Here is a 15,951-nt window from a genome sequence, read left to right as displayed (position 1 = left end):
CATTTAATGATCATTTGATAGTTGATTATTCTGCCTAGGTGGTCAGGAAATAGATCATTTTCTGATGAATAGTTTTCTACCGGTTACAAGTCTTTATTTCTGCTAATAAGACTGCGGTATAAGGGATGGGTGTTTGTAAGACAATTACACTGTTACCAGCTTCATTCACAGCTATTCATTAGAACTCAGTCAGTCGTAATGCTAGTCACGTTTTAAATGTTCCATTAGCGTGATAATTTAAATCCATTGATTTTATGATGACTAGATTCAGGCAGATTATTGAATTCGATGTGCTATGAATGGCCATTCCCATGAACTGCATGTACTATGTCTCAATAATCTTTAATCTTTAAAAAAAAAGTATGATACTTTTTCATTCGCAAAATTTATACAAGAAAACTAACTTAAAAGTTTATTAACGCCTTGAAAAATAGCAGATATATCGCTTGATGTTGTGGACAATGAATAATGTGATATAGATTAAGGATCGATGAAGTTATTTTGGATTAAATCAATAATTGAATTGAATAGAAGACCGGCAACCAGTCTTACCCTGATATATTGATGATGTATATATTGATATATTGATCCTCTCAGAAAATAATGAATAGAATTTATCAAAAATAAGATAAGGATTATGAAATATATTTGATGCAAAAATTTATAATTGTAATTGTTATTTTGAAAGGCCAATATTGATGACGTAGTGCACATCGACTCACACAGAACCACTTAAATAATGCATAGTAGCATTTTCAAAGTAAATGAAAAAATTCACAATTGTAATTGTTATTTTGAAACGCCAATATTGATGACGTAGTGCACATCGACTCACACAGAACCCCTTTATAACACATATCAATGTATATAAACATTATTGTAATGGTTTTTACGACGTCAAGAAAACTGTAGTTGACTGATTACACTGAGTAGTAGCCATATTTGTTTACTGATACCATTGACATCTGATCTCATTGCCTAATAATAAATCACAACAACTGACAGTTTCACTGTCAACGCTATCTTCTAAATGATTCTTTCATTCATCGTATGAATTCACTTTTATTGCAGCTCCGATTACTAGATACTGAATATCATATTCTACTATAAAGGCGGTCAGATTGATGTGAAAAATTAGAGAAATCTGTGAAAAACCATCGAGAATGTGTGGACAATTCAAAATGAGTTGTCTTTCGAGTTGCCCTTTTTAAGCCGTAAAACCACAAAGCTCAGAGTTTATTTACAAGCTGTGTTAAAGTTTTGAGAAATTCTAATTCGATGAGTTCAGGTTGGGATCAGAAACTGCTTATGTTCCTCTACCTTGAAGTGAAAAATATGAAAAATCTAGAAAAAGTATATTATGTAAGAAAGTGTGAAAAATCCTGGTATTTCATTCTGAAAAATTTGAGCCATGTACAAATTGTTGGGTTCATCAATATGCAACCTGCTGCTATCACTACAGTTTCATCGCATTTATTACAGCTTATAACATGAGATATGAATATATTTCTCCATTATTCATTGAACTAGAAACTCATCATTGAGGCATTAATGATATAGAAGGAAATAACAGCTGTCCTTTAATTAAAACCTACGTTAATGTAGGAACTCTTGAACTAATCTTCTTATTTCAATAGTTTTCGCTTTTGAAAATAAAGTTTCTTATCCTCAAACAAATAATTTTCACGCGTAAACGGAGAGGTATGAATAAGTATAACGCGATAGCTCAGGTCATCCTTTTACCGTTCATCATTCATCTGTATCTTTATCACGTATAACATTGATATTTATAGGATTCGTGCGTCATGAAGTCATTGTTAAATCAGAATTTACTACAACTGAGATTTCTTCATCTCTTCTTAAGACGATAGTATTCAAAAACCATCACAATCCTTCAGTCATCGTTTATAAGCCGTGATCACACCGAGCAATTTTCATATTCGGTGTCAGATGGTTCCATACCTTTTTCACAAGGGGCAAATTTGTTCCGACCAAAAATATCGCACCAGTCCCATACCAAATTGTGGTTCAAGTCAAATAATTGCGTGTGAATGCTAATTGGTTCTGAAAGTGACTCACTTCACTTGTCACAGCATCATTTTGATAGAATTTTAGTAACGAGTGAGTGGTTTGCGTGCGAATGCGTTCTCTACTTAAGCACGGGCTGAATTTGATTCAGTTCTGGTCCAGGCCAGTTTGACCTGAGCTCCGTGCGACCACTGCTATAGAGAACCCTGTTATATCTTCGGCCATGGAAATCGATGACATGATTTAGGCTTTAAAAAGGTCGTCGTATTGTAAGATTGTAAGATTGTACGGAAGAAAAGTCATTCGCTAACGACTGACTGGTATTAATCCTATATCTGAAAAAGATAAAGCACTTATTTGTGTGGCAATGTTTTTAGACTGATGAGAGGATTATCATCTTAGATTCATCAGCAGCAGCAACCGACCGTATATAAATCAACACTGTTAAGGCTCAGTGCTTGACAAAAACAGTGTCATACGATTTATCCCGGCAACTTTTTGTAATTTTCCATTTGTGGTGGATGATTATAGTGTATTCGCGTTGATTGCTTATTTCTGCTCACAATTCACTGCACGTTCTCATATCCCGTACATTCCCCTGATCTATACCTACTCAGCTCATCTAGGTTCTTACATCAATATTCATACATCTAGCTTTTAGTTTGAAGAAACGATATTTGTGAAATGAGGATTTGAATTTATTCGAGTGACTGCTTCAAACACTAAGGAACCATAGGTTAATAAGCCTGCGTCTAGGGATCATAATTTGTGTTAATTTATCCACCTGCCTGGACTGCTCATCGCATAGTTGTAATTACTTGGATATGTCCAACCAGGGAGGTCTTCCTGGGTCTGACTTCTTTTACTGCCTTGTATTCGCTAATGGAAGCCTATGAGAATGATTTTGAAATTAGTTCGTTACTCCTGATGTCAATCAACACAAAAATGTCCGTCTATAGCATTTTGATAGTAATGAGTGAATGATTTTCATGTGAATGAGCTCCTCTTATTAAGCGTGGGCCAAATTTGACTGAGGTCTGTTCCAGGTAAAATTGTCTCCAGCTGTTCATTGAAGCGAGACCAATCAGTCTCTTTTATACATACATACATTCATAGTAATTATACGCAATTAACTTATGACTCGTTACATGCCTGGAAATGACGGTCGGCGTCTAGTCAACTGTTTCAGTCGAGACGAGATCAGAAAACTTTTAATTTGTAATAGATATAGATGGATGAGCAAATGAATGCGTTAGAGAGGATTAACCGCCGAAGAGGAGCTGCTTGATTCACATCGATACAACGAACATTTCAACTAAGACATCGCTAAGATTAACAATCTTTATGACTGCGCGAAATGATTTTAAGCCTAAGCCTAGTCAAAGAAAAGAGGGATTACGTTCGATAGTCTGAAAACATTTTTCTATTTACGATTGAAATTAACAGCGATGTGTAGAGATGAATGCCTCATTCACGCAGTTAAACCTTTCCAAATAGGTACGCACCTGCAACGGGCCAAAATTTGGAATGGGCCTAGATCAGTCTTGAAGGCTGACCAATTTAGAAAGGACTTTTTCCTAGTGCGAACACTTGGTCCATACTGAATTTTAACGGGCCGAATTTAGATCGTTCTAAAGAACGTAGTGTGACGTTCAGCAAATATTTGAAGGCATGTATTGAACGAGGTGCTGTAGACACAATTTCTTATTGCTTAATACATTAATTAGCATCAAGTCACAGCATTAATTAAGTTGCCTAGATGCTGACCTTGTATCATTATCCCTCTTGTTACTAATTTCCATTTATTATTACGACTATAAATCTACGACATTCGATGGCATCAGAAGGCAAATACGTGCAGTACATGTTTTCCGTAGGTTAGAATTGATTCACGGATGCGTTTAGAGATTTGTGATATTATATTCGTAATTTTTAAAGACGAATACCAGTGATTCATTAGAGAAAATTAGATTTTGAGCTCGGAAGATAATTCGATTATTCTATTAGAATCATTGAGATGGCTGAAGGAAGAGTGAACACAGCTCGGAATGAATTCTCATCGTCGCAGTCTCTGGTGTCGAAGAAACATGTATTTCTCTAAATCCATAAGGATAACCACCAGAGTCCGGTTCTTATGTATATTTTGATTTAAGGCGTTGTGAAATTGATGGATGAAATATTAATTTCTTCTGACTACTCTTAAACATGATTAAATATCTTCTAACGTCGTTAAATCCGAACATGTTACGAAACTTGAAGTTCCGAAAAAAAAAGTATAGCAGTTAGTCAGAAAAAAATGAAATTAGCTTCGCCCCTCGGGAAGATGTTTACTTTGAAGTATTTTTCTAGATATTTTCAGGCTGAGCAGGAACTGTGCGTGTAACATGTTATAGTAAGACTCCCGTCATGCGGTGACATAACTCAATTTTCTGTTAGTGATTGGACAAAGTGTGTTATTGGCTAAATTGGTTTTTTATAAAGCAATTTATTTTCGCCACGAGCCATACTGCAACATGTCGTCACGCGATTATATTGTAAAACAATAAGGAAATGGACTAATATTTATAGGTTGTTATTTCTAGTTGCATGATATCAAATTCATGTTTTTCCTCTTGTTTATATCTCTTGTCAGAGGTCGGTGGGTTAAGTCGATAAATCGTAGAACTTGAGTTGTTTCTGAGTTAACTTTCACCTATCTTTTTCCTGTGTCCTGTGAACATTAGAACATAGCTGTAATCATACGAGTGTTCCCACCATTCATACTAGTACCAACCAGGGCCCTACCTGACCAACTGTTCGACCAGGTCTGTTTAACAAATTTTAGCCTAGTCAAATTATTGCTTGTGAATGTTAACTTGGTTCAGGAAGTGACTTCACTTGCAACAGGAACATTTTGATAACGTTTTAGTAACTAGTGAGTGATTTATGTGTGAAAGCGCCTTCAAATTAGGCACTGGCAAAATTTGGCTCGGGTCTGACTGGCCCAGTTTGACCCGTTCCAAATCATCTACTCGCGATCGCGGCTCATCACTGTTCAATAAATCAGCACATTTGTGCATATATCAGAAGCCATTGATTAAACCATTGTTAGATTAAATCATGTATTTTTTCAATGTATAATGAATGGTTATAGGATTCACTGTGACAGATTCTAAATTAATCACTCACACAACTCGCTCTCTACCTGAACTCTGTGTTCACCTTTGAGATGAAAACTAGATATTTTGATTGATTCACTTCCAGTCAGGGTCTCACAGCTATGATGAATATGTTAGGATTCGTACAATCCTGGAAAAGTTATGGAAATTATTAATTATTTTTTCATAGCTTGAAATTTCAGTTGTTGTAAAAGCTTCAGAATTTTTGAAAATATGATCTGAATAATTTTTCCTTGTGGTTTTTGTAACGAATACCTTGTATTTATTTTCATAAACTTTCATTTCTGCCTTAGTGAACATATAGCTTCATTTAGTAGCCATGAAAGTTTAGATATTTTGGTCTGGATTTGAGTAGATGAATATCAAATGCTACAAACAGTATATGTATATGATATGTTTGAGCTTAGCCATGATGCAGCTTAGTCACGATACTCGTTTTGTGTTTTGTGGCTGTTCGACATCTTCAGTTGTCACATGTATCTTATTATACGTGCATGAAACATTGGGCAACATGTTTATGATTTTCCGACAAGTTTTTGGCCTTTTGATAATACCACTGATAGCTGAAGATGAAAGATTGCGACGCTTTTTAGTGTTATTCTTAAAGGGGATTACAGTGTTTTATTGAGGTGTGCCCGTGAGTGACCATTAGTCCCGGGAATGAAACTCCTGCGAGTCTACTTACTATATATCAATGCCTGAAGCGGGATGGAAGATGGAAGTATTTGTGCCCATCATCATTGTCTCCCTTAATGGCAGGTTGTATTTGCCAATACTGATGTGTTATTTGGGGAATGTCTGTCTACTGACAATCACACACAAACACACACCGATATTACCTGCCGTCAATAGTTGCTTTCATTTAGAACATTAATTATACGAAAATTGTTGTCGATGTGACAAAGTAATTTGAGGTAAATTAAAAATCCTGTTCAGTTTTTTCCGTTTCTGTTGATAAGTATGTATGTATATATATATATATATATATATATATATATATATATATATATGGAGGTAGATTGTATTGTTTTATGTAGTAGTTCATATGTACCTAGACATCATTATAAGTTGACAATTAGCGCTAATGAGTCTGGATGTAGATTTAAGTGTAGGTTTTGACAAGTTTTCCAGAGAGCTACAAGTATTCATTAGGTCTTCATTCGTTCATTAGGTCTTCATTAGGTGGCCATTTATATCAACCTGTAGAAACCTTTTTCATATGAATCTGTAAAGGTTCTGAATAGACTCTAAACAACCGTAGCCGGTTTGACCCAAACTGACTTCTGGACGAACCAGAAGTTTTTGACTCGTTTAAGTTCTAGTTACTAGTGTGCGTAGGTCGATGACACATGAAAAATCCTACGTTAATAATGAAAAATGGGAATGTTGCGATGTTGCGACTGTAAGTGTTACCAGGACCGCGGTACTGAGTTTAAGTTTGAACTGTAGAATTAGATCCTGTTTTGTTACAAAAGTGTCTCGAAGCACGACCAACTTGGTTCCTTCTCTAAATCGTGTATTGTTGTCAGCGAGAATGGAAAGACCTTCGAAATTTTTTTTAAAATATTGTAAGTTTATTGCCCGCATGGTGACCTCATTCGTTCCTCGTATCATGTAGCTGCTATGTATCTCAGGTGGTATTTTTTTTTGAATCATTAAAGTCGCAGGTGATTCTGTAGATAATCATGAAGAATTTTCCACTCGCACAAACGAACGAACGAACGAACGAACGAAGGTGATCGACGAACTTGAGTTGTTCCATCTCGATGATTTAAAGAGAATTCTGCAAATTACTCACGAAATATGACCACGTTTAGACTCGAAAAGCTCTTTGTTTTTGATAATGAGATCTAGTAATCAAACATCATTAGATTCCGATGATTCTATTTTGTCCATATTTCTCCGTGCATTTTTCACCGAGTAGAAAATTTGATTTTTCCGCGACGTCGAATAATTATGAACATTGTCGTCGTGACAATGACTCTCAGCGAGGCTCTCATTTTGTTTCAGATCACAACTGACACAATCTCTCATCTGAAGCGAAACTGCCGTTCCTCACTTCCCCATCATAATTGAGATAATTGTTTCTGATTGCCAACTGAAAAATACCACTGCCTCGATCTCTGTAGCCATCAAATTTCACTGACATGCTATTAGCACGTATACATACTTGTTGTTCATGTTTACGGTTTTTGTCTGATATTTCCGGGTTGTTATGCGTCATTCGGATCTTGCTTTCCCTGAATCGAACCTTTCCTTTCCCGACCCTTTTGGATTGTTTATTTAACCGGCAGCAGCCAGACAGGACTTGAACCCGCTTGTCACTGAGCATCACACCTTATCCTAGCGAGTTACCGAGACCACTCGGGTTCTGTCTATTCGGGAAAGTCGTGACTGCAGTAATTCTTATTCCGACCATGATGTGTATTTATTTCTCTTGTTTAGTGACCCTCACTTCCGTGTAAACCGTCCACCCCTACGCGGCTGTTATGTGTATTTATTGTTTGATCGGACGATCATCACTGTCACGTTAAACCTATAGTTTATACGAGCAAACTACTGTGTGTTCAAGGTGACGGGATATCTTCGTTTTCGTATGAAATCAAAGCCATGTGTTGATGTATCGTCGAGCGTTGAGCGTCGGTCTCTTCATTCCGATAAGCTCGACAAAAAAAACCTGTGCTTTATGGCAGGTTTTTCCGGTGAGATTGGCAACTAACGATGATGGATTCACAACTATTGCCCGTATGGTGTTCACCATGGCACGGCTATTTCCGTACTTATGAATAAAATACACCTAGTTATTTGTTGGGTATTTTGTCAATGCTTTCGATTTGATGTTCTGATAGGAACCTCTCACACCTACCCCTTCTATTTTGAAAATCACGATCGAATATCATTTTTCAAATGAATTTATACTAACATTATAGTCAACAAATGGAATTTATTCCCATGGGAGATGTAGAATCCAGGCTGTCCATCAAAAATGTCTTCATTTTAATAAAATTAGTCGCGCTACGGGCCTGGAACGAAAGCCACTACTCAGGGTAAACGTCTAGAATATCTGTCGGAACAGAATGAATGACCGTCAAAACAGTCCCCTCTCAATTGATGATGGTGATGATGATATCATTAGTTTTATCTATGTATTTTCAGGTAGCCGATAGTCTCATCAATATCGCACCTTGCGGCCAGATGAAAATGGGTGAGCCTGCATTTCTGTCAGATGAGTTGAGTCATCCAGACGAACCCGACTTGGAGCTGGTGACAACTTCTGGTTATGCTAAAAATGGTGCATTATCCGTGTTACAGGTAAATGATTTATCTAGTTTTGTTCGGTTCTGACAGGTTTTCTAATGAAGCAGGCGATTTAAGCAGCAACGAACATTGATTGAATTATTGTCTCATCATTCACTAGTACTCGATTGCTAATTCAATTTAATCATGCTCTTTTTACACTTGTTGCACGTATTACTAGATAGACGCTTAAGTTTAAAGGCATTACATCGGTGACCAGAATCTGAAAAATGCTATCAATTGCTGTCAATATGAGGGAAACAGGGCTGTTTCCCCATATTAACTTGTGCTGTGTCCTGCAATTCTTTGCTATGATTAGCTAGCCCATGTTATTAGGGAGGGGGTCTCTACCCAGGGGCTGATTCAAGGGCTACTTTTAAGGTCTTGTGACTTATAAATGGCATTTTTGATCATTGAAAAGGCATAGTTGGAGGCGTATTAGCAACTAAGGTCTTGCATTTGAAAATTTTTGATGAGTTTGATACATTTTACAGAATTTCCAATTAGAAAGCTTGCCTTATCCTATCAATTACAAGCGAAGTTTATAAGATCAAGTACAAATAATACAGTAAAAAGTTAAAGAGCTCATTCCCAAAAAGGCAACTCAAAACATTTGAGGGTGTTGTACAAGGCTCACTTTGCTGGCTGGATCCGCACCTGCTTCCTATCAAGCTCTTAAAGGTTGATAAAGGATGAAAAAAGTGCATTTCCCAATGAGTTAATGAATAGCAGTTTAATGAAATTAATAATTAATAATTAGTTTTTTTCTTTTCATTCGGTCGTTGCATACCGATCTCACAGGTGTTTAGATCCATTGCGTTTTTGTTACGATTGATTAAATCATTCATCTGTTACGAGATCGAATCAGAGCTTTTCACATGAATATCACTCTCGGCGCTAGCACCTGTACCTCATGATTGATTATAGACTCTATACCCATCGCTGTAACGCGCAGGAGCCCCAAGGGGCTACGGGATACGCGGCTACTGCTGCGAGAAAATGGGCATTAATTTAATACCTGTAATAATGGAAGCGAGAAATACACTACTAGTTGTAATTTGCATATTAATCGCTGTAATAATTGACAAACGTTGAATATCAATATTTTCATCATAGAATTCTCAGACAATATTGGATAGTGCGATCTTGAACAGCTCTCTTGTCTCTCCTCTCTTCTCTCCTCTCTTCTCTCTCTCTCTCCAAATGCGGTCTAATTAAGTAGTACATTTTAAGAGTAATCAATGATTTTGACTGATCAGCTGAGATACCGGACAATTTTATCTTTGATTTACTGGTCGCAGTTCATCCATCATTCTGCTAAGGTCTTCTATTATTCAAATTCGAGCCTTATGATTCACCCTTCAGCTTACGAGTGCTTTATCAATTCTGGCAATTTGAAAGCAGTTGATCAGATGTCAGTTAAACTAACGAAGTGCAAGAGACAGCGACGAACAAACTTTGGTCAAAATTTGAAATCGCTTCAAAGATTTACGTTTACTGAAAGCTTTTCACGCGAATACAGTGATCCACGTTATGGCTTTTCACACAAATCTGAAATCTATTTAGGGTGTAAACAGCTGTTCTGTGTGACTGCCTGCTCTTATTATGAGATATATTCAGTTCGGGATTTGATGAATGTATCTCAGAAGGAAACCTGTCACGCAACCCTATGATTTATAGCCATTTGAATTATGTATAGGGATTCGTATGGTTTATAAAACCAGAATCGTCATCAATTTGTCAATTCACTCTTATATCACATTCCGTGTAAATGTGACAACCATACAACAGGAATCTGACTTGCATCATCTACCAGCCTCCTAGCTGAAATATATTGATACAATTTTTTGCAAAGAGCCTTTTGGTTGATCCTTTAGATCATTTGTTCATCTCCACTACAGTTTAAGACGTGCTGCGCTTGATGGTTTAACCTTTTGAGTAATTCTGTATCGAAAGCTTCATCGTACAGGAAATTAAAGTCTTGTCAATGAAAATGGCTTAAAGGGTTTCGAAGAGGATCTCGCAAAATTTTACAGTTCTATCAAAACCTTTTATTGGAATTGAATTCGGGTTTTGTTTTAGGTCTTTGAAAAGTGCTGAATGAATGAATCTTTATGAAATGATTGAGCAAATTGTTGATATCAGATAATCCGCGTCCAACGATTAGAATTCGACCTCAATCCCTTATTTGACACTATCAATAATTATGAAGCGGTCATTTAACATCAAAACCTCAAATGTTGAGGAAGCAGAAAATCTATTTGATGACCATTTCCTTTCATTGCCTCGAGTTGAAATGTCTGCACAGTTGTTTCCACGCAGGAGATTCGTTCATTTTCTTCTAAGATGAAAGTTTTCAATTACTAGAATATCAATCGAATTTCATGTTGCTAATTTATTGTTTGGTTCTCTCACCGGCGGATCCACGTAACGTGATTGAACAGCTGCAAATTGAAAATGAAGTGTTAGAAAGAATCGACAACAGCTCCAGAGTCTCGTTTATAACGTGATTCTATAAAAATACCCGGAAATTAACGCCAAGAGATAATTATAGAAAGTAACCGCATCGGTGCAGTCTTGCATGTTCTCCATTCACCCTATTGTTAGCTAATGGGCTGCTATATTGCTCCGATAATAGATGGTTCTCTGATTTATTGTTATTCGGGTCTGGTTTACCTTTACCTTTGAACACGAAATCTTACTGGCAAATTGGCAGTGGTTAAATAGTTATTTCGTATCCCGCTGTCAGAGTTAGTCATATCGCGTGCATCTACCTCGATATCTCTGCTGATTTTGAAAATGTTGATGTTTTTTAGAGAAGTATCAGACCTCAGGTTGTCACGACGTTTGATGCCGGTGAGCTGGTCGGCTGTTACGATATGTGGACCGTTAAAGGTCCTCCGAAGTCAGATGAGGTAAATTATGCGGAATGCTACGGTTATGAATATCGAACATTTTGAATTTAACAAACGTGTCCTGGCATTGATTCATCTTATTAGTAAATCGCTTTTTGATGGATGCATCTTCTATTGACATTTATGTCAGATGTTGTTGACTGAAACTAATATAAATATACCCTTCATGATCATAAATAGATAATTTGATAATTATTCATCATGAGAAGATTTGTAGAGGAGTCCTGAATACGACGACGAGATGGATAGTACTTTATAGGTTAACTACTTTATTTGAAGTGCGAGCTTTCACTATATACACTAGTAGCGAAAGCTTGTACTTCAAATGAACTAGTTAACCTATTAAGTACTATCCTTCTTGTATATAATCATTCATCGAATAGGTTAATGCCATGATCATAAAAAAAGCTTAAAGATCACAGTCTCATGGTATATCATTGGAAGTTTATTTCAATGAATCAGGATTATAGAAAATATTTCCACCAGCTAATCCAATAATATATATGTATGTGAAAATCGGAATAATTGTTACCTGTTGAATTGTTACGTAATTAAAGGAGATAGAGAGAGAACGAAATGAACGTATTGAAGAAAAAAGGAAGAAACGCGAAAAGGCGGAGGCCGAATTAGAGGAAGGTGAGAAGCTCGATGATGAAGAGGAAGAATCCGTTTTGATTGATCCGAAGAATGCTCATGATTTTCTGATTCTCAGTAGAGATGATTCCAGTATGGTAAGTGTTGTCGTTAGACGTTTTATTGAAAAGTACTTGCCCCCGTTTTAAGAGTCACTGCTGGATGTGCTCGATTGATTTTCTATTCATTCCGTCGCAGGTTCTCGAGACGGGACAAGAAATAATGGAACTCGATCACAGCGGTTTTAGTACTCAAGCACCAACAGTGTTCGCTGGAAATATCGGTAGTAAACAGTATATACTACAGGTTTCTCCTATGGGGATACGACTTTTAGATGGAGGTGCGTTTCATTCTTTTAAACGAACTGTTATCATTCAGAAACAGGCCTGGTCCCTTGACTCACCCAATCAAACCTAGAAGGCAGTGCAGTAGTGTTGTTCCAATGGAGATATTTTTGACACCGTTAAAATGGTTACAAACATGTTTTCATTCATTGTTACTATACAGACGCCATCACACGCATACGAGTTGGCCCGGGCCAAATCGGCGCAGATCAGGCCCGAATCAAAATTTGTTATTTTCAATGTGTCAATGAACAAATGTCTTGTTATGCTTATTTTCAGTCAAACAGATTCAGCATATTCCGATAGATGTAGGTTCACCCATAACTCAGTGTTCCGTCGCGGATCCTTATATCGTCATAATGAGCCAGCAAGGAACCGTCATGATGTTAACTTTGGTTGAAGAACAAGATTTAGGTCCAAGACTGTCCGTTACTAAACCAAACTTGACTCAGGTTTGTATTTAATAGTATTATTTGAGTCACAAGTAATGATTATCAATAAGGTGTTATAGGGTCGGTGTTGATTAAGTTGACGACCGTGATATACACAACTCTGTTAATTACAGCCTAAAATCAGTAATTATTGATTATAGATATGAATATTTCTGGGAATGGAATGTTAGAGAACAACACGTTTTAATTTATTTCAGAAGTCGAAAGTGTTGACGTATTGCGTTTATAAAGACGTCAGTGGTATGTTTACAACGGCAGCTGTTCACAAAGATGAAGACACTACAAAGGCGCCATCTACTGCACCAGCAGAATCTGATAACGCTGAATCGCTCAAAATCAATGTTGAATTCGATAAAGAGTAAGTTAAGACTACTGGAAAAATAATTCTTAGAAATTCAGCTGTTAATCAATCAATCGTTTATGCCTGGTTTATATTTAAGTGTGACTATTGATGATGAAGATGAATTATTATACGGAGTCAGTGACATATCTGTATTTGATAACAGTTTCAAGACTGATGAACCGACACAATCGTAAGTTATTTCTTCTATTGAATTAATTTCCATTAAAGTAAATATGTTCATTCTCATCTATATTTCAACTGCTTACGATTGAAAATTCAGAGCTGAAAGTGATAAAGAGATAAAACCGACGTATTGGTGCGCTTTAGCGAGAGAAAATGGTGTTCTTGAGGTAAAAACCCTAGAATTCACGATGAATGAATACCACTTGTTCTTATTCACCATTCATGGTGTTTATTTATATTTGTATTTTCATTTAGATTTTCAGTATTCCGGATTTTTCGTTATGTTTCCTGGTGAAGAATTTCCCAATGGGAAACAAAGTACTGGTTGATAGCGGTCATATGAAGGATATTACTACTAAAGGGTATATGCAATTCAATTTAACTCATTGAATATGTAATCGCAGGTGATTATCGTAATGGTCAGTACATGGATGTAACTTTATTTCAGATCTGAAAAACCTAGTGAAATGCCACTGTTGAAGGAGGTTCTATTGGTAGGGTTAGGCAATAAGAACAGAAGACCGTTCCTCATGGTAAGTTGTAGTTCTGCTGATTCTAGTGTCATTTCCCATGACTTCATACCTGGTACTAATCTATCTATTTCGAATAATTCAGGCGCAAGTGGATGAAGATCTTTTAATTTACGAAGCTTTTACTTTCCACCAAACGATGACGGTTAATGACAACAATCTGAGGCTTAGATTCAAGCGTATTGCGCATCCATTGATTCTACGTCAAAACGCGACAAAATCTCAAAAAAAGGATGAAGAATTGGATGGAAAACCAACTCAAGTGAAAATGCTTCGTTATTTTTCTGATGTTGCTGGTTACTCCGGCGTAAGTTGATTTGTTTTATATGAAGGCCATGATGAACAGTTTCTTATCGTTCAATACCACCCTGATTATACAGTGCTGCCCCCAGTTGCTGCTACGAGATAACGTTTGCAATTGTTCAAAATTTACCGTTGGGCATTGAGAAAAGAATGAAGCTGAGTTTGTTCAAATTGCCAGCCAATCAGGAACTGTGTCGTTCCCATGTGCCAAAGTTCAAATATCAGACAGTGAATAAGAAGGATCAGCTACGAGATAACTCGTAGTGTCAATGATGACCGATCCGAAACTACAAGATATCTCATAGTCGGCAGCATATATGTTAAAGAGAATTTGTTATTTTTGAAGGTGTTTGTATGTGGTCCCTATCCACACTGGATATTCATGACATCACGTGGAGAACTTCGCTTACATCCAATGTGTATTGACGGTTCGGTGACTTCATTTGCTGCATTCCACAATATCAACTGTCCACGAGGATTTCTATATTTCAATAAGGCTGGACAACTACGAATTTGTGCCCTTCCGACGCATTTAACATACGATTCTCATTGGCCTGTGCGTAAAATACCTCTGAGATGCACCCCGAGTTTTATTGCCTATCATCCCGATAGCAAGGTGAGAAAATCTAAATCTTTTTTAACAACTTTTCTAATTATTAAATCAATTTTCAGTGATATCTATACCATACACTCAGTGAGAAAGTCAATCTCATATCTATTCTATTTGATGACTTGTTTGATAGTATTCGGATTTAGAAGCATAAAAATCTAATTGAAATTGCAATGAAAAGTAACCAATTTTCACTAGGAATGCTATGAAATGAATTTATTGATTGTATGTTATTTTAGACGTATGGCATTGCGAGTAATTCTCTTGAAACTACGAACCGCGTCGCTCGACTTCATGGCGATGAAAGAGAAATTGAGACGCACGAGAAAGACGACAGATTTCTGCTGCCACAGATGCAGAAATTTTCCGTCCAGCTTTTCTCGCCAGTCAACTGGGAACCGATTCCTAATACGAAGTATGATACTATCAAACTCACTTAACTCGTGATAGACAGAACTGTCATTATCGACGACTTATTCAAATGATAATTTACACTTCAATTGTGATGAAGTCTCAAATAATATAACCTCTTTTCTGATGACGACTTAACTGATTTTGAAATGAAGTAAAATGTTATATACTGAGATGTTGAGAATATGAATAGTATTATTCTGTTATATATGATGATTATTTGTTCTCATTAAGAATTGATATGGAAGACTGGGAACATATAACATGTCTGACACACGTATTACTGAAATCAGAGGAAACCGTCAGCGGGTTAAAAGGTTATTTTGCACTAGGAACGACAGTAGCTTATGGGGAAGAGGTGACCGCTCGAGGCAGGGTGAGTAAATTCGCAAATGATATAATAAATACACCTAGTGATGTCAAACATCTACCTGTATGTATCATTGATCATTTCAGATTTTGATTTTGGATATCATTGAAGTTGTGCCCGAACCAGGTCAACCGCTGACAAAAAATAAGATAAAGGTAACTGTACATTGAGTCATTGGTCTCTGCTGAATGAAACCAGAATTTACAATAATTCAATGTTTCATGTGAAAATAGGTGATCTATGATCAAGAACAGAAGGGGCCAGTTACTGCAATGTGCCATGTGAATGGATATCTCGTATCAGCTATTGGGCAAAAGGTATGAGCTTTACTTAGTTATGATAAGTGATCAGTATTTGTTGATTTCTATGTTACA

General features: G+C 36.7%; 1 protein-coding gene across 1 annotated transcript in view; it reads left to right on the top strand.

Annotated features, from left to right (window-relative positions):
* LOC141901032 (cleavage and polyadenylation specificity factor subunit 1-like) overlaps positions 1 to 15,951 on the top strand; it is a 45,766-nt gene that overhangs the window by 28,247 nt on the left and 1,568 nt on the right. The window contains 16 exon segments of the mRNA XM_074788101.1: positions 8,343 to 8,498; positions 11,300 to 11,398; positions 11,956 to 12,129; positions 12,230 to 12,371; positions 12,655 to 12,827; positions 13,025 to 13,185; positions 13,268 to 13,360; positions 13,451 to 13,520; positions 13,609 to 13,715; positions 13,778 to 13,886; positions 13,969 to 14,190; positions 14,533 to 14,802; positions 15,036 to 15,211; positions 15,442 to 15,583; positions 15,664 to 15,732; positions 15,811 to 15,894. Of these exon segments, the coding sequence (XP_074644202.1) occupies positions 8,343 to 8,498; positions 11,300 to 11,398; positions 11,956 to 12,129; positions 12,230 to 12,371; positions 12,655 to 12,827; positions 13,025 to 13,185; positions 13,268 to 13,360; positions 13,451 to 13,520; positions 13,609 to 13,715; positions 13,778 to 13,886; positions 13,969 to 14,190; positions 14,533 to 14,802; positions 15,036 to 15,211; positions 15,442 to 15,583; positions 15,664 to 15,732; positions 15,811 to 15,894 (2,247 nt within the window).

This window comes from Tubulanus polymorphus, chromosome 3 (assembly GCF_964204645.1).
Source record: "Tubulanus polymorphus chromosome 3, tnTubPoly1.2, whole genome shotgun sequence".
NCBI classification, from domain to species: domain Eukaryota; kingdom Metazoa; phylum Nemertea; class Palaeonemertea; order Tubulaniformes; family Tubulanidae; genus Tubulanus; species Tubulanus polymorphus.
This window is presented reverse-complemented; position numbering and strand designations above follow the sequence as displayed.